Source organism: Bos javanicus, chromosome 13 (assembly GCF_032452875.1).
Source record: "Bos javanicus breed banteng chromosome 13, ARS-OSU_banteng_1.0, whole genome shotgun sequence".
NCBI classification, from domain to species: domain Eukaryota; kingdom Metazoa; phylum Chordata; class Mammalia; order Artiodactyla; family Bovidae; genus Bos; species Bos javanicus.
Window position 1 is genome coordinate 25,520,477 of NC_083880.1, and position 17,842 is coordinate 25,538,318.

General features: G+C 38.7%; 1 protein-coding gene across 11 annotated transcripts in view; it reads right to left on the reverse strand.

Moving 5' to 3' along the window:
• Positions 1-1,192: 1,192 nt before the first annotated feature.
• ARHGAP21 (Rho GTPase activating protein 21) overlaps positions 1,193-17,842 on the reverse strand; it is a 128,978-nt gene continuing 112,328 nt past the window's right edge. For 9 of the 11 annotated variants that reach the window (XM_061436022.1, XM_061436024.1, XM_061436023.1 and 6 more), the window contains 13 exons: positions 17,416-17,700; positions 15,051-15,115; positions 14,834-14,973; positions 13,855-13,997; positions 12,956-13,111; positions 12,736-12,814; positions 11,529-11,602; positions 11,362-11,451; positions 9,635-9,760; positions 9,397-9,438; positions 8,977-9,082; positions 7,020-7,051; positions 1,193-3,699 (listed from right to left, as the gene is read on the reverse strand). In XM_061436022.1, coding sequence (XP_061292006.1) covers positions 2,008-3,699; positions 7,020-7,051; positions 8,977-9,082; positions 9,397-9,438; positions 9,635-9,760; positions 11,362-11,451; positions 11,529-11,602; positions 12,736-12,814; positions 12,956-13,111; positions 13,855-13,997; positions 14,834-14,973; positions 15,051-15,115; positions 17,416-17,700 — 3,030 coding nt within the window. In that variant the 3' untranslated portion in view covers positions 1,193-2,007. The remainder of the gene's footprint in view (positions 3,700-7,019; positions 7,052-8,976; positions 9,083-9,396; positions 9,439-9,634; positions 9,761-11,361; positions 11,452-11,528; positions 11,603-12,735; positions 12,815-12,955; positions 13,112-13,854; positions 13,998-14,833; positions 14,974-15,050; positions 15,116-17,415; positions 17,701-17,842) is intronic. The other 2 variants (XM_061436029.1, XM_061436025.1) reach the window with 1 other exon arrangement.

Here is a 17,842-nt window from a genome sequence, read left to right on the forward strand (position 1 = left end):
TCCCAATGGCCAGGGAACTAGAATCCCACATGCCACACAGCATGGCCAAACAAATAAATTTTAGAAAAGAAAGACATTAAAGATGAAAGAATCAGACTTGATAAAACTGAAGCTATGGCAAGCAACAGACCTAAAATATAATAATAACAGCAACCACATGTAACAATGAGACAAGGATTGTTCTTTCCTTCATTCCACATGTAAGGAAAGGCACAGAGAAGTCAGGTAGCTGTTCAAACTCATCCAATTTGTAAATGGCAGATCCTTGATTTGAAGCAGGCAGTCTGATTCCAGAATTCATGCTAACATCAATGGATTAAATATTTCATAGACATTAAAAGAAGACTTAAAATGTGATAAAATGGATCTCACAACTGATTAAGCTAAATTGAGACAATTAAACAGAACTTTTAGAAATGAGACACAAGTGAAATTTAAAACTGGACAGATTTTTGTAAAATTTAATAATCTTTACCCACTATTTCTAAGAATATCTTTGATAAACATTTTTCAAGTACTGTGTGGCAAGCAATATTTTGGAACACTATCTCACTTAAATCTAATAACCCTTATAGTAGATACTGTTATCATCATTGTTTGTACAAGGGAACAAGTTCAGAGAAGTTAAATAATGTGTCCAAGTTTATGTATCTAGGAAGTATAGAGTTGGTTTGACTTCTAAATGCATGTTCTCTTTACTCATTATCTCTATGAAAAGGTAAACAGCATACATGACTTCAGCCAGAAAAGTTAAATATTACCTGTGTACACAAGTAAAGTTAGGCCAATAGAAACGATTATAAGAGATCTCTGCCAGACACAGCCAAAAAGAGGAGGGGGCAATGTTAAGACCGGGTAATTTTTAAAAGGCAGAACTGGGATTTCTCTGGTGGCCCAGTGGTGAACAATTCTCCTCGCAATGCGCAGGACATGGGTTCAATCCCTGGTTGGGAAATTAAGTTCCCACATCTTGAGAAGCAACTAAGCTTACACACTGCAGCTACTGAGTCCATGTGGCACAACCAGAGAGTCCGAGTGCCACAGTGAAAGATCCACGTGATACAGCTAAGACCTGATAAATAAATATTTTTCAAATAAATCTAAAAAACTAAAATAACAATTAGAATGGCAGTGATAAATGAATAGCATTTAACTATATATTAGTAACTAATAAGTTTCAAGCCATACAAAGTTCACCAAAACAATTTTTATTTCCAGTGTTTAATTGGGTATGCACACAGGCATGACACAGGTTTGGATCCATTAAGTCCTCATGCAGAATTATATTCTTCTCCATAAAGAAGCCAGTTCCATCCAGGTCACTATCTACACACCTATGTTACAACATTTATATCAAATCTGGTATCTGAAGAAAAGATACACATATAATATGTTCATTTAAGTTATGTATTTTACAGAAAGATTAAAAATTCAAGTCACACAAAACTCAAAAACTGTATTAAAAGTTGGAATAGAAAACTCAGAGATCCACCTGGAATGACTAGAGAATGGAAGTTCTGTATCCACCTGTGTTAAAACTGGTAAATGTGATGAAATTTGTTACCAATAAAACACATTTTTTTTTTTTTTGCTCAATGTACGTTATCTAATTTTAACAATATGGCACCCTAAAAACCAAATGTATTTTTATGATGAGGCACTTTTGTTAGTGATGAAACCAAAAGAACATGTCTGCCGCATACTAACGCCAGAGATTTTCTTCTGTTATCTTGGGTGTACACACTATGCAGTGAGTTGCAACAAATACCTTGCTCCTTTGTATACAACTATCCAATATATTTTAAATATATATTTATTTATATATTTATATATATATATATGTTCTTCTGGCTGTAGTAATGCACCGTAAAGCTATTTCACAGTGCAAAATGATGAAACCAGCCCAAATGAAGGCTGCATAATAACAATTCTGGTACAAGAAAATATTTACAGAGTTACTGGAAAGTGTAACAGTAGCTTTTATTCGCTCCAGAAAGGACCCCCAGTTTAAAGACAGGGATGGAACTGTGCTTTGTGATCTGGGGTTTCAGACAGTTGATGAGGTTGGACCCTGGCTGCAGAACTGGAGTTTTGGCTCGTGTTCTGGAAGCTTTCTCCATTTATTTGGTCAGGTGACTGTGATGGTGTGGAAAGAGGGGCCCTGTTAGTTGAAGCCAAGGTGCTGGAAGAGCTGTCTGCATCGGACTGGAAAGACAGGGGCGGGTCCCTGGTTGGTATTTCTAAGGTGCCAAGACTCTCAGGCTGGGGGTCCCCTGTGTCCCCTCTGCTCAGGTCAGTCGTACTGGTGCGTAGCCGCTCCCTGGCCAGCCAGTCTGAGATGGACAGGTCCTGGGCGGAGCATTTGGGCTTCAATCGATTCACAGCTGAAAGTTCGGATTCTCTGTCCCCGCTCTGCTCCTGGGCTTTCCAGAAATTCAGAACACTCATTTCAGTAGCATCCCTGTGCCCACCCAGCGTGTGTCTGCGTTTGATGTTTTTCCTTTTGGCAGGATCGGTGATGGTTTTTTGACTTCCTACTCCAAACATGTCATCGGCCGGGGCTTTGGGCCTCAGTTTTAACCGATCGGCTATTTTTGTTTTCCAAGTGGGTTCCTGTTTGTCCGATTCGCTTCTGGCTGGTGGTGTCAGTAAATTTCCGGTGGATTTTCCTTTTTTCATAACGTCGAACACTTTGGTGATGGAAGGGGCTTCTTTCTCATTCTTGGCATCTCCTAGACTCCCACTGTCTGACTTGAACCTGGCGGATTTCTTCCTGGACAGAGTGTCACACTCGATCAGTTTATGGGAGCTGAAGAGCTGTCTCCGGCTTTCTAAACTTGGTGTTAAACTTCCTTCCGTGCAGCTGACCTCACTGCCTTCTGAGTTTCTCCGGCTGGTCCTCGCGGCCTCTTGGAGTTTTCCTCGGAAGAGCCTGTCCGAGGCCGGGGCGGCGGGGAAGACTGGAAAGTCGCTCTCGCTGTCTGTCTCCACTGGCCGGCCCTCGCTGACCAGCTCGCTCCTCTCGTCATCAGCTTCAAATCCCCGGCTCTCGGCCATGGACTGCACCTCGGGGCTCAGCCGGCTGGAGTCGAGGCCGGCCAGGTAGGGAGCAGACGGTGTGCCGGCGTGGTCGGAGGTGATGCTGCCGACACTGACCAGGAGCTCGCTGTGCTTGGGCTCGGGGCTGGGGGGTTTCTTGGTGGGAAAGCTTGCCGGGGGAGCCGGGGCGTGAGTGCTGAGTGGGGTGCTGGAGTCGGACCCCGTGTCTTCCAGGTGGGAGGTCTTCTGGGCTGCGAGGGCCCTGGGGCTCTCTCTCAGGACGGCGAGGCGACAGCTCAGGGTGGGTGACCGGCTCTGCTTGGTGCTTTGGGGGGCCGGGGGCTCCAAGCTCTCCCCACGCGGGGCCCTCTGCTCAGCTCTGCCACCTCCGCTGCTGTCTTTCTTCGTGTTGTTTTCTTTGGGAGCAACGGTCCTTTGTTTCCGGCCTGGTGTCTCACTCTCTTTTTTGGACTCTTCTTTAATGTCGTGGTGACCCTGCTCTGAGTTTTCTTTCTTGAAAAACACATTGTCCAGCTCGTCTTCCGAGCTGCTGGGTTGTGCTTTTTCTTTTGGCTTTTTCCTCTTGCGACTGGCAGCCGCGAAGATGGAGGATACAAGCAGGTCCTTGCTGTACTGGTCTTTTCCGGATCCCCAAGAACCCTGGGAAGCAGAGATACAACACTTTGAACAGAACGTCATCGAGTTCACTTTCTGAAAAGGTTTCCCCCCAAATATTTCTTTTTGTGTGTGTGCGATTGCTATTGCTTGATTAAAAAAAAAAAAAAAACTTTTAAAAACTGAAATATAGTTGATTTATAAGGTTGTGCCAATCTCTGCTGTACAGCAAAGTGACTCAGTTATAATACATATAGATATTCTTTTCCATTATGGTACATGAAGGATATTGATATAGTGCCCTGTGCTATACAGTAGGACCTTGTTGTTTATCCATCTTATATGTAATAATTTACATCTGCTAATCCCAAACTCCCAGTCCTTCCCTCCCCCACCCCAATTATTTCTTAACCGCTAAAGCCAAGTACTAACAAGGTGCGGTTCTTATACCTCCTTTTAATTTGTGCCTAACATAAGTTTTTATTTTCAATTAATTAGAAATGAGACTAATTAATATTTATCAGCCAAGTCACACAGCTCACATACACCTGTCTTTCAGGGACACATTTTGTGTTTGGTGGCCCCCACCCCCCATTGTTCTTAGCTTTTCTGTATCTATGGACCATCCCCGCTTCTGCTATACTCCGTGGGTCTACAGGTTCTTTCCTCTGAAAGAGGAACACAGGTTTCATAGTCAATATTCTGATGCTGGTTACTAAAATCTTATGACTACCTTTTTTCTAATTACAGATGTCACATGATACAGATACTGTCTCATAAGCTGATTAAGATAAGGGAACTTTGGGGTTCCCATTAGTTCAGTCAGGCTGGATCTGCAGAGAATGGCCTTAGGTAAACTAGGTTGGTAATGTCTTCACTGATCTCAAGGAACAACCAAATCAGAAAGTTCAAAAAACCTAAGGTCAATTCAAGATTTTAAATCCTTACCATAGAAACTCTGTCATGCCCTGTATTGAGAAAGTGGCAGTGCAGCCAACCAGCTTAGTCAGCTATGCCTAATAGGTTCCTGAAGACGACTGCTTAAGACCATTTAATTAACATCTTCATAATGCCTACAGGCTCAGTTAATGGGGGAGAGGGGTGTCAATAAACCCTAGCTGGTTTAACACACGCCATTTAAGATGAGCAGGCAGGCAGTATGGTGAGTCAGAAGCAAAGTATGGTTTCTCTATTGTCATAAAAATTTTAGACAAGCTAGAACTGCTATACTGAAGTCTTGAAAATTAAAGTAAAACTTAGGCTGTTGTATTAAAGAGGACTTTCCAAAATCAAGTCAGATGTACAGAACGTTGTTCTTCTAAGTTATAAAGGACTGTCTAATTATCCAGGACTTTTCTGATGCTTATTCACATTTTAACACATTCACATTCTGCTGAAGACCTCAGGGAATGATGACTATGACTGGGCTCTGAATTAGAAGATCTGGTGTTTCTTTAGCCTGTTCTTCCCTCACTTGCTGCATATGACACCTAGCAAGTGATTCAGTTTTCAACAACTCAATTTCATTGTTTATTTAAGTGAAAAAATTAAGAGTATCCTTAAGATTCCCAACATCAATGATTCTGTGATCACGTATATGTTAGAGCAAATGATTTTTACTTCTTTTATAATTGAAAACATTGTTATAAAAATATATCATTTGGTTATCTGCACCATAATTGATTAAGATGAAGAGATTGCTATAATCACAGGTTAAGAAATATGCTTCTAGTAAGAGGGATGGAGGAAATTTCAAAAAAGTTTTTTAAACATAAAAATCTATATCTGAAGTCTTAAATTCTGGCAAAAAGAGGTGGAAAACTGGTCCAAAGTAAGTAAGTCTAAGGAGACATGACAACATAATGCAAGGATTGATCCTAATTGCAGCCTGTATACAAGAAAAGAAAAAAACAAACACTCTTGGGATGACTGGTTGAACGTGTATAAATGCTGTACGTTAGAAATAATAATGTATTGAGTACAATAATTATACTGTAATTATACAGAAGAATGCCCTTGTTCTTGGGTGACACACATGGAAGCACTTAGGGGTAAAGTGTTGTCATATCTATAAGTAACTCAAATGACATAGAAAAAAATTACATACATATATGTCAAGAGTTACCAACTGAAAAATCTAGGGCAAAAGGTTTGAATGCTAACTATTATTCCAATAACTTAAAAATTTCCAAAATAAAAAGTTAGGGTAAAAAAATGATAAAAAAGCTTTTTATAAGACAGTAATAATCACAATATAAGTGATAGTGAATGATATATCATTAAATATTTTGCAATATTTTCTGCAAGAAATTAAATTATAATTTAGTCATATGTGACCTCTTATGCTTAGAAATGATATGTAACATTCATGTCTCATTTCCAAATAGAACATTTAAAAATTTTTATTAACAATTTTACTTGCTACTATCTCAGCAGAGCAAAATTTGAAATAAAAAACTTTCTAACTACAAGAATGTCTTTGCTGCTGCTGCTAAGTCGCTTCAGTCGTGTCCGACTCTGTGCGACCCCATAGACGGCCTCCTACCAGGCTCCTCTGTCCCTGGGATTCTCTAGGCAAGAACACTGGAGTGGGTTGCCATTTCCTTCTCCAGTGCATAAAAGTGAAAAGTGAAAGTGAAGTCGCTCAGTCGTGTCCAACTCTTAGCGACCCCATGGACTGCAGCCTACCAGGCTCCTCCATCCATGGGATTTTCCAGGCAAGAGGACTGGAGTGGGGTGCCATTGCCTTCTCTGAAGAATGGCTTTAAAACCACTCAAATAGTTGTGTACTTTGGTGGTGGTGTCAACAGAACACAAATTGTGTAAACAAAAATTGACTGTAAAAACAAAATTAATGACCTTGTTGAAAAGAAGGTAAGAATATTTTTATAAAAAATATATAACGATTAAGTCTATATCACTACTGAAATGTTTACAGATGAAATACAATGTTTGGCATTTGCTTCAAAATAGTCCCAAGGAGGAGGAAAGTGGGCAGGGTGCAGGTAAGACAAATGTTGACCGTATGTTAATTGAGGATGGATAATGAGGACTGAACTGAACTGAATGAGGACTCATACTAGTCTGTCTACTTTTGTGTATGTTAGAAAATTTCCACATGTAAGAACAAAGGGGGAAATGCCTATTTCTTTGTATTATACTAAACTATGCTGAGATAAACCCAACACCCCATTTCACAATCCAGTATTCCTCTATCATATTCTAAGCATTAATTTTCCCCTGTATAATACTCTGTTAGTCTGTGTCATTAGACACAGACAGGGGTGCACCACATACGAATCATAACCATCAGCCACAAAGCACTTCCCCCCTAAAATATTTCCCAACTGTAAGAAACAATTTACCTTAGATTTTGTTGAGTCACTAGTAGCTGAATCTGTGGGAAGTTAAGGAAAACATGGTCAGTATTGGTCAGATTCTTTACTGCTTCCCACAAACAATGCAAAAACTTATGGAAGAGACAGGCACAGAACAAAATGTGAAAGCAAAACTCAAAAAACAATAAAACACAGTGGATAGTCAGAGCTCACAAAGATGCAAGCTGCACCACAGAAAGCCACCGCCATGAAAGGATGCTGTGAATTGTAGGCAGAATCAGCTCAATGAGAGGGATGGCAAAGGAGCCCTGTACTAAACAAAACAGAAACACTAGTGTTTATTCAATTTTCTAAGTATTCAATCTAGCAATAAAGCAGCTCGAAGACCTTTTGAAGAATGGCACTATGTACCACATCCTGTATCTGAAACTGATACACAGTGTAGAACGTTTGAGATTGTTGGCTGCCCTCGCTACAAATTGAGATGCTCAGACTTGGTGTTGTCTACTTTGATTTTTGTCAGACTGTCAATGGTAAATTTGAGAAACATTTACTGTATGCATAATATGCATTCGGATAACCCTGCTTCTAGGTCACTTTGGTGTCATGTTAAATCATGCTGATCTCTGTGCTTTGGACCCTGGTTTCACATCTGTGCAGTCAGGGATCCTTTTGATTAGTTACACTGCTACCAGTTTTCCAATTATCTAGTAACAAATGTTATCATGAAAATGGAAAAATGGAGAGCATCGTTTTACTGTCTGGCAAAAACTCAGATTGTACAAGTACAAAGAGGGTAGGAAGGGGCTAGCAGTCTTTAGGACAACATCAATTTTTGAAATTTTCTTTTTCAACTTCAGGGAAATGGATTTTCAGAGTTAATGAGCTGAGCCCCATGCCACACCCCTTTCAACACATGGCTCAATGCTTTATGACTTTAAGAACTGGTAGACCATACCATGCTATTTCTCCTCACGGTCTGCTTCAGAAATAACAAGAAACAGCAGAAAAACTTTTAAGAAAGTAGTCGTGATCTGTTTACAAGAATTGTAAGAGAAAATGTACACCACAGATCAACTCGGTGTGTGTTTACAGGAATCGGGGGTTTCTGCAGACAAGGCAGCTACAGTGTGGACAACAGTCGTCCTTCTTCCTACAGTTCCAGCTGTCCATCAGGGACACCACGGAATCCACTAGCGACATTACCGTGTGATAGACTCCTCCCATCTCGCCTGTTCAACATCAGTATAGATTTGCCTGTGTCAGTAAAATGCTGGAAGAAAAACCCTTTAGGACTAAAACACGAACTGGAGACAAAGGGAGAACATGGTGTAAAACATGCTAGGTTAGTTGCAACAGTTTGGCAGGAGAAAACTTTCATCGAAAGAGCCTGCAAGAACTCGTATTTCACCAAATATTAGGGTGGCGATAGAAAACAGAAGAAAATGCCAAAGAGGTTGACTTTTACGGTGACCTCTGTAGTGACAAGATAATATATACTGCATTTATGGAAATGTTGCCCGTGAGCATTTTACAGTTAACTTGCTGCTTTTTCAACAGAACATCCAGCTCAAGAGTAAGAATTACTTGTAACAGTCTAGACCACACTTTCTGCCATCACAGCAACCACATACTCAGTAGCGGGTATCTGTTTTACCTTGTGATGACTATTACATGGAAACTGTGAATTAAAAAAAAAAAAAAAGAACAAAACAGTGGTTTGCATGCTCATTTTCCCTCATAGTTCCTTTCTGACAAGCATTACAACTCCATGCACTGCCAATGGCATTACAGTCACTGGAAGATAATCAAGATCAATCAGAAAGGGAAGATTACATTCTTTTATTAGTAGAAAGGGAAAAAAGAGAAGAAGAAAAGGAAAAAAAAAATCAGAGTGAATTGTTACTTATGATTGACTTGCTCTTTCATGTTATAAAAATTTAGCTTTTAACCTAAAGATCAATACTGCCCAGGCAAGAGTTACCTGATACATCTCCAGGGGAGACGCCTGTCCTTCCAATGTTGGTGAGTAAATGATCTATGTTTGGCACTGGCTGGGAGTCTACTGTGTTTTCCTCCTGCACTGTTGTCTATGGTTAATAAACAAAGATCTCTTCATCATCTCTTCAAAGATACTTTCTTTAAAATTCAAACAACATTTAGTAAAAGACACATTACTGAGTGGAGGACATATACTTAATTTCTTTACAGTTTGCATATAATTAATTACCAAACAAGCATCATACTTGGACTTTCATTTGATCAGAAACTGAGGTGCTATATAGACCTGCTTCCGAGATGCAAAGCAGACAATAGCATACAAAGCAGGAAGGTGACACTGTTGTAGGGTCAGCATCTCACGTGTCCCCAGAACATAGTATAAACGCTGACAGCCAATACTTACAAGAGGTTCTTCAGCACCTTCTTCTGTGAAAAACCAGTCATGCTAAAATTTAAAATAAAGACGGTGAAAAAGAGAAATTAAACAACCCCCTAAAGAGATCTATATTTTGGAGGATAGCACAGAAAAAAAAGTAATTTTTCTTAGGCGAAAAAAAAAAAATTATAACCATATGCTACCCTGCCAACTATCAGCTGCTCATGAAAAAGAATGTTCTTGACGAGCCGAAGCCGGAACTTACGTGCTGAATGAGTGTCTCTACGATCTTGTACTGATCTGGCATGTGAGTGACCATGTGTGTCATGTTATCTTCGGAGGTTCTCACAAGAGTTGGACCAAACACTATGGCTAGGTTTCTTGGTTCCATCTGCAACAAAGGATATCAGAAAACATCATAGCATTTCTTAAGAAAGTAGGCTTAAATTCCCATTGCATGTTTGGCATTTTATTTCTGAAAGGTTCTTTTGATGAAAAAGAAGGCAAAACAATGGTTGACTGACGTGTGTAAAATAGTAATAATACTTCCTGGTTGGGATTTCCATAAACCAATCTATATGTAAATTTTTTCTTGCTTTAATGACAATATACAACACAACTGACATTTTTTCCAAGAAGTGTTTGAGTGAAAGCAATTTATCTAGTTCACAACTAGTATTATAGGGAATTCCCTAGTGGTCCGGTGGTTAAGGCTCCACAATTCCACTGCAGGGGGCACGGGTTCGATTCCTGGTCAGAGAACTGCACAGCACAGCTAAAAAGAAGTATTACCAAAGTTGGATTAACTGATAAAACTATTAAAATCAAAGCTAATAAAATTTGTAAAAGAATAGGGAAAACCTCTCCCCTCAAAAACTAAAAATTGGAAATAAATATATAAAATTTTCCAAATTTGCCCAAGTGGTACATTAAGATCATGAATATGTAAAAATCTAATGTCTAAAAATATTCTTTTGATAAAACCTTTACTTCATCCAAGACTTCCAAAGCCTTTTGCTCACCCTTGTACCAATATGAATATCTCAGCATTACATACCTAGATGTTTGTATGTTTATTTCCATATTTTGTATTCCTGTTTAACTACCCAGTTATCAAAGGTACAAATCTTTTTTGTTATATCTTATAGTGTTTAGTATAATCTTTTGACCTCAAGATTTGATTAAAACATTAAATAACCAATACCAAAAACATACCAGAGAGTAAAACACCATTGTAGAATTTTAAAAAATCAAACTGATCTAGGGACCCATACCAAAAATTCAGTTCCATCCATCACTATACAGTTGATCCCCTTTTACCCTGTCACCCCTCACCCTCCTTCCCTGCATCCCCAACCCTCCTCCCGTCTGGTAACCACTGCTCTGTTCTCTGTATCAGTGAATTTTTTTGTTTGGTTTTGTTTGTTCATTTATTTGGTGTGTGGGTTTTTTTTTTTTATTCAGTATGACACTCATAAAAAAGACATTTCTTTAAATCAATCAGGAAAAACTACACATGAATAGAATATTAAGATAATATTAAAGAATACTAAATCTTGGTGTGTTTGATAAAGGTAATACGGTGGTATTAAAACAAAACAAAGAAAAGGTCTTATCTGTTTAAACCAAAACAAAGGAAATGTCTGTTGTTTGTCACTGTATACCACTTGATACATTTTTACTGTTGTTTTATGCAAGCATTGCACATTCAAAATATTAAGATACAGTTGAAAAATAAAAAGTGAACTTTCTTTTTCATTTTTCTTGCTGGATAAACATAAAAGAGAATGTCTTTAAAAAGTAGTAATTGATATTTTGGGGATCTTTTGCTTTTAAAAGTGATCTTTAGAGGGACTTGATCAGCAATGTGATGTATTTTAGAGCTTTTGTTTAATTATAACCTATTTTTGATTATTTGGCCTGAAGCAGGGGAGCATGTCTTTTCAACTGAAGCCACTGAAAGCATATCTCTTCAATAAAGAGTTTACATACCTTATTTTTTTCTGAATTTTCTGCTACTGTCTTCAGATGAGCCGAAAGAAACTTGAGTGTTTCATAATGATGTTCAGGCAAATCATGAATCTGAAACATATTATTTGCATGATGGATTTAAATGCTAAACTTTTGTTGTACCTCCAAAAATACAAAATAATACCTACTAGTCTTTTTAATGTTTTCAGACGATCTAGAGGATCTTCCTTACGATTGGCTTCAATAAAGTCGGCGTATTTATCTGACAACAGTAAGAACAAAAAAAACAAATTCATCTTAAATTGTTCAAGTGTAATCAAGTTTCCCTTTAAGATTCAATTTCAAACTATGATTAAAAAGAAAAACAAAATAGTGAAGACCACAAGTAGCCTTTGAAATGTTGTCTTTGAAACTGCTATAGTTTTTAATATCTCCTAAGCCAACACAAGGAGAAGGCAATGGCAACCCACTCCAGTACTCTTGCCTGGAAAATCCCATGGATGGAGGAGCCTGGTAGGCTGCAGTCCACGGGGTCGCTAGGAGTCAGACACGACTGAGAGACTTCACTTTCCCTTTTCACTTTCATGCACTGGAGAAGGAAATGGCAACCCACTCCAGTATTCTTGCCTGGAAAATCCCAGGGACAGGGGAGCCAGGTGGGCTGCCGTATATGGGGTCGCACAGAGTCGGACACGACTGAAGCGACTTAGCAGCAGCAGCGGCAAGCCGACCCAAGAGACATAGTTTTGATCCCTAGTTTGGGGAAATCCCCTGGAGAAGGAAATGGCAACCCACTTCAGTATTCTTGACCGGAAAATCCCTTGGACAGAGAAGCCTGGCGGGCTATAGTCCATGAGGTTGCAGAGTCAGACACAACTGAGTGACTGAGCACACACGCACACACAAGCCTTATCAAATAAAGGAAATTCCCTAAAATGTGAGTTTGCTGAGGGTACATCTGTCTGTCCACTTTTTCTCTCTTCACTGCAACACCTGCCACAGGGTTTTATCTCAGTCAAATAGTAGGCTTGGCTGAAAAAATGTTTTTCTACTAATTGTATCTTAAAATGTCTGAAGGCTTTTCACTGAGAACAGTAATAAAGGTATTTTCAACTTGGCTGTAAACATGAATGAACAGAATAATATATATTTTTACTGAACTGTAACAATTTTTTAATAAACTCTACTTTTCACTGAAATGTATCAGGAGGGAAAAACAATCCAGATCACAAAAATAACACACGATTATGCTTTGTATACTAATAAGAACTAAATAAAACCTCCTGTTCCCTTTGATAAAACTATTTTCTCCCAGTTTAATTGAATATGCTGTGGGTTCCCAACTATGTATGGTTCAACTGTTTCATCTGGTGTCTTTGGTGGAGGTAAACTCACCATTCGTGAAGAGAGGTTCTGGGAGTTTTCTGAAGAAGGATTTTAATAAACTGCTGATCACATTCAAATCTCGCCATTTCTGGTTATGCAAGATAAAAATACAGTACTTTTGTAGTCAATACCACCAAAGGGGAGAAAAAAAAAACAAAACCAACAACACAGACCAGTAATTCAAACAGAAATACCCAAATTAAAAAAAAAAAAAAAGACACAAACTTACATCATCTTGTATATCAATATCAGCCATTCCCTTGTTGAGCTCCTCCTGCATACTGGAGATGGCTGCATTGTTTCCAGGGACTCTGTAAATACCTGTATATTCGAGACCTCTTTCTTCAACTAATTTACAACATATGTCAACTATTAATGGAATATACTGCAAAACAAGAAATAAACATTTATTTAACACCATATGAATGTTTATCTTCAGTTAATAGATGTATATCATAGCTAAAAGACCCTTTCCATCAAAAAGGAAACAGTATATGAATTGCTGTTATTTGATACAGAGAAAATGAATATAGACATTGCAGAACTGCGAAGAGATAAAACCAACAGGAGATATTTGAGTCAGTGGGGAAAGAATGAGTAAGTCAAGACAGAAAGGAGAATCCATAGTAATAAAAGTCTAAGGAGGAAATAAGAGCAAATAAGAGAATGCGGAAACAGTTAAGTTGAATAAAAGAAGGGTAGAGGGGAAGAAGGAGGTTAGAATAACATTCATCCACTCGTGATATGAATCTTAACATGTGCATTGTACACACACACACACACACTTACATCTATAACACTTTCTCAATCAAGTCCTTGTTCCCATGCTTCTTTAAACACACATGACTTGAAAATGAATTCTTATCAAGCATTTTGAATACATTCCTACTGGTTGAATAATTATTCCATTTCAGAGTCAATACATGAGCAAAAAACGTTACAAAAATTACTCAACACACTCATACAGGTCAAAAACACTTAAGAGAAACTAAGGTCTGTTAAGACAAGGAAAATATTCAACAGACGGACAGACACGCCCTGTGACCTGCAGGGCTGTGTACTCAGGTCCTAATACGACTACGGCTGAATTAATGACTTGAGGAAGGCTGGTTGGCCGGTGTCTCCTACCCGGTTTGTATGAGCTGGTGGGCAGTCGTCCAGTCTGACCCCGAATGTTCCCGTAGCAGTAGGCTTTTTCTCAAATGTCTTTCTCATAATACTTGGAATGCCTTTTCTCCACGTGCCTTTGTCTTTTGGAGGACTGGTATCATCTTTTGATTGTTTTTCAAAAGAAAATGACATAAGAAGAGAAAATGGCAACGAGAGTATCTAAATCATGACTTTAAAGATTCTTAATCAAGATTTATATAAGTCAGAGTCCTGTTCTATAAAGAATACAAACAGTATTTATCAAACATATTCTATTCTATTTTCTTCCAAATATAACACTCCTTTCAACCTTCCAGATAAATCTATTAATAGTTGGAATCATGTATGCTTCTTCACCTTTTGACTATCTGCACCATGATTTTCTTTAAAACAGTCAAGAAAACAATCAATGTGACATCTTTATAGTGAGACTTTAGCAAAAGTAAATATATTGGTTCTATTTCAAAATGAAAGTGCCTGGATCTTCATTATTAATCAAACTGGTAGTTTTTGATGTGGTATATATGTGTTGGATTTTCCCTCTCTTGGTCTTTATTGTATTAACAAGAACTGATGTCTTAGACTCCCATCTTAAGAAAGGCCCCACTAGCCTAGACCAGGGACCAGTGATCTCTGGGTTAGTTCACCCTGAGCTGAGGTCCACAGAAAAATATGAAAATGTCTTTGCAATCCCAATTTTGTTTCATTAAAAAATATTTTAAACTGATACTTCAACTATATTTAGTTGATTTACTACAATCCCTGTTTTATTTTACTTTCTATTTATTTATTTTTTTGGCTGCAGCATGGGGCATGTTGGGTCTTAGTTCCCCAACCCGGGATCAAACCCACACCCCCTACAGTGGAAGCTCAGAGTCCTAACCACTGGACTGCTAAAGAAGTCCCTATGGTCCCAATTTTAAATCCTACATGTATCTAGGAACACTGGTGTCAGTACCTTTACTAAGAAGCTTCCTTTCTGACTCCTCCTTGGGAGAGTGTGGACTCTGAGTCCGAGGCTCTGCTTTAGCACCAAGTAGGGTCTGCCGGATGCTGAGACTCTGGCGAGGGGTCTTCGGCAATGGCTCTGCTTTGCTGCTGAAAGAAAGGGACATTTGTGAACAAACAAGCATTTTTACATCCTGATGACCTAGGAAGCACGGTGGGATTCTCACCTCATTAGACTGTTGTATTCTTTTATTCTTCGACTAATTAGGTCCCTGTTAGTGACTCCAGTGTCCTACAGAATAAACAGAAGGTAAAATGAGAAAGTCAATTCTAAATTTAAATAGGGATCCTACTTTTTTTTGGTGGCAGGGGGTATGGGTCGGGGGCTCCATACTACTTTGCTCATTCAATACCGACACTATGGAGTGGTTTTAAAACCTCTATTCAAATCACGACCCAACATCACTAAGTGACAAATGCTCCAAGTGCCTCTCCCATTTCCAAGAGCTTTCCGTTTATTTCCTGTATCCCTGCAATACCTAGACAACCAGCAAGTTGCCAGTGTTCACATTTACTGAACTCATCTGTCATTTTTAATAAATGACTGGGAAACAGAGAACCAGTTTTTTCTCGCTAACCCCAGAAAGATTGTTAGAACAGAAAAGCTCAAAACTGTTTTGTTTTTTTTTTAACCTCAACAATATGCTGTCTGGAAAACTCAGAGTTGACCATAGCATAATGATTTTTTTTCCCTACTGATTCCAGGTCTATATTGACATGTGTCCTCAAATATATTTTTTACTTGTCTCATTTCGATCACAGTGAACATTATAATTTACAAAGAACACAGGCTTTGTAAATTCTCGGATTCAAATCTATTCTTCTCATCTACCAATTGAAAAAGGATACGGTTAAGACCTAGAATAATATTGCCTGGGTGTAAGTCCTAGTCCTGACACTTCCAAGCTATGTGACTCTGGGGACACTACTTAACCTCTCTTTGTCAAATAGTTCCCATGTTTGAAACATGGTAATGATTGATAATAGTGGGATATATTCGTATGATTACTATGATTAACCAATGTAAAAATGCTTAAAAGACTGCCTGCCATATGGTATATGCTCAGTGAATTATTACTTTCTGAGCTATAAAACTGGGTGAAAATATCTGTGTCTGAAAAATCAGATGATAGTGATGATGGCTGACATGAAGTGCATGTTCACAACCTACCAGGCACTGGGCTGCATTCTTCGTAAGGGTTACCTCCATCAACCCTTAAAACAGCCCTACGTCTCAAAGATGAAGTCATCTACTGCCCAGTATGACACCTAGCACAGAGCAGGTGCTGATTCAAACAGGAACTCCTGTGAATTGCTACTTAGAGCTGAAATCTAAATCCAAGTTCTGATTTTCCTTCCTTACTGTGACAAAACTCACTGATGTTTTTTTATAGTGGTGGTTGTAGAGAAAGGGTTGTATTGACACAGATTCAGGATTCATTGTTAGCGACAAACAAGAAAGAGTATACACTATCAGAAAAAAAACATAGGCATTTTTCTTATGAACTAAGTTTTCACGATTTAAATTGGATATAATGGAAATGACTAAATTTGGGAACATAATTCGCGTAATTTTATGCTTGATGTAGGTGTTCCTGAATACTGTAAGAGGAAAGAACCTTGTGTTTTTCTTTTTTTGTCATAACAACAGGTCACACAAAAGGAGAACAATATCTATGCAGAACTGTGTTGATAGGAAAAAGGCACCCTTGAGTAAAATCTAGACTTAATCATTGCTGAATCTGCTCTGTAGAGTTTATAGTTATGTACATGTGAAAACAGTATCTTCACTACTGGAATTTCTGCTGTAAAAATATCTTGATGGCTGTGAGTCAGAAACTCCTTATTAAAAAGAAAAATTGGCTTATCACATGATTTCTGATAATGCAAGTTTTCTTAGAATCCAATTATTGTATTACTATAGGCTATATTATACTCTTGCCTGCACCATTTCATTAAAAAAGAAAACCACACTATCATATCTCTTTGAATTTACACAGTGATTTGAGAAGCATTTTCAGTGTAACTTAAGCCCCACAACAATCCTGGTCTTAAGATAAAGAAACGGAGTATTTAGTCATTAAGGTAATGACTAGGACTAGGAACCTAGATCTCTCATCAGTTCACTGTTTGACAAAGTCTGCAGAATATCTGAATTATCTATTTCTCTAGCTCAGTAATGATGATTTTCCAGTAAGTGAAAATAATATAAAATATTAATATGTACACTGAATTCTTCTTCTTCTTGTTTTTTTTTTTTTTGTGGGGGGTGGGGGTGGGGAATGCAGCTTGAGGGTCCTGACCTCAGTTCCCTGACTAGGGATCAAACCCATGCCCACGGCAATGGAAGCACAGAGTTCTAACCACTGGACCACCAGGGAATTCCCTGAGTTTTCCTTCTGGTCACCTATTTTTAAGTGAAAATAGCGTACTATAATTTTTTTTAAAGTGATATATCAGATTCTTTCAGTCTTCTTTTAAAAAACCATTGTGAAGGTTGTTGGTTTTATCCATGTCATTTTGGACAATCACCTCCTCGTTTAAATTGCTGCTCTCCTGGATGGTTTTGATCCAGGCTAACATGTCATCCCTGTCTTCAGCCTGAAATAGGCACTCGCAGTCAGACGTGGTGAGTCGAAAGACATTCTTCCTCTTGGTCTCGCTGTAAGAGATGTCTATTAAGCAGGCGTTAACACTGATGGGCTGCTCCTCCTCAGACGGAGTCGTCTGTTCTCGTTTATCTTTGTACAGATACAGCGAATGGCCCCGAAGTACAACATACATCTGCTTCCATGGCCGAATACTTCCACCAACGCGCTGGAGAACATGAGACAAATCAGACAGATCAGCACTCGGCTAAATCTTAGAGCAGAACAGACATGCCAAGCAGCGCTGTTAACATACAGAAATGTTAACCCAAGGTGGCAGGTGCCTGCTTCACGTCAACGTGTATTTGTTA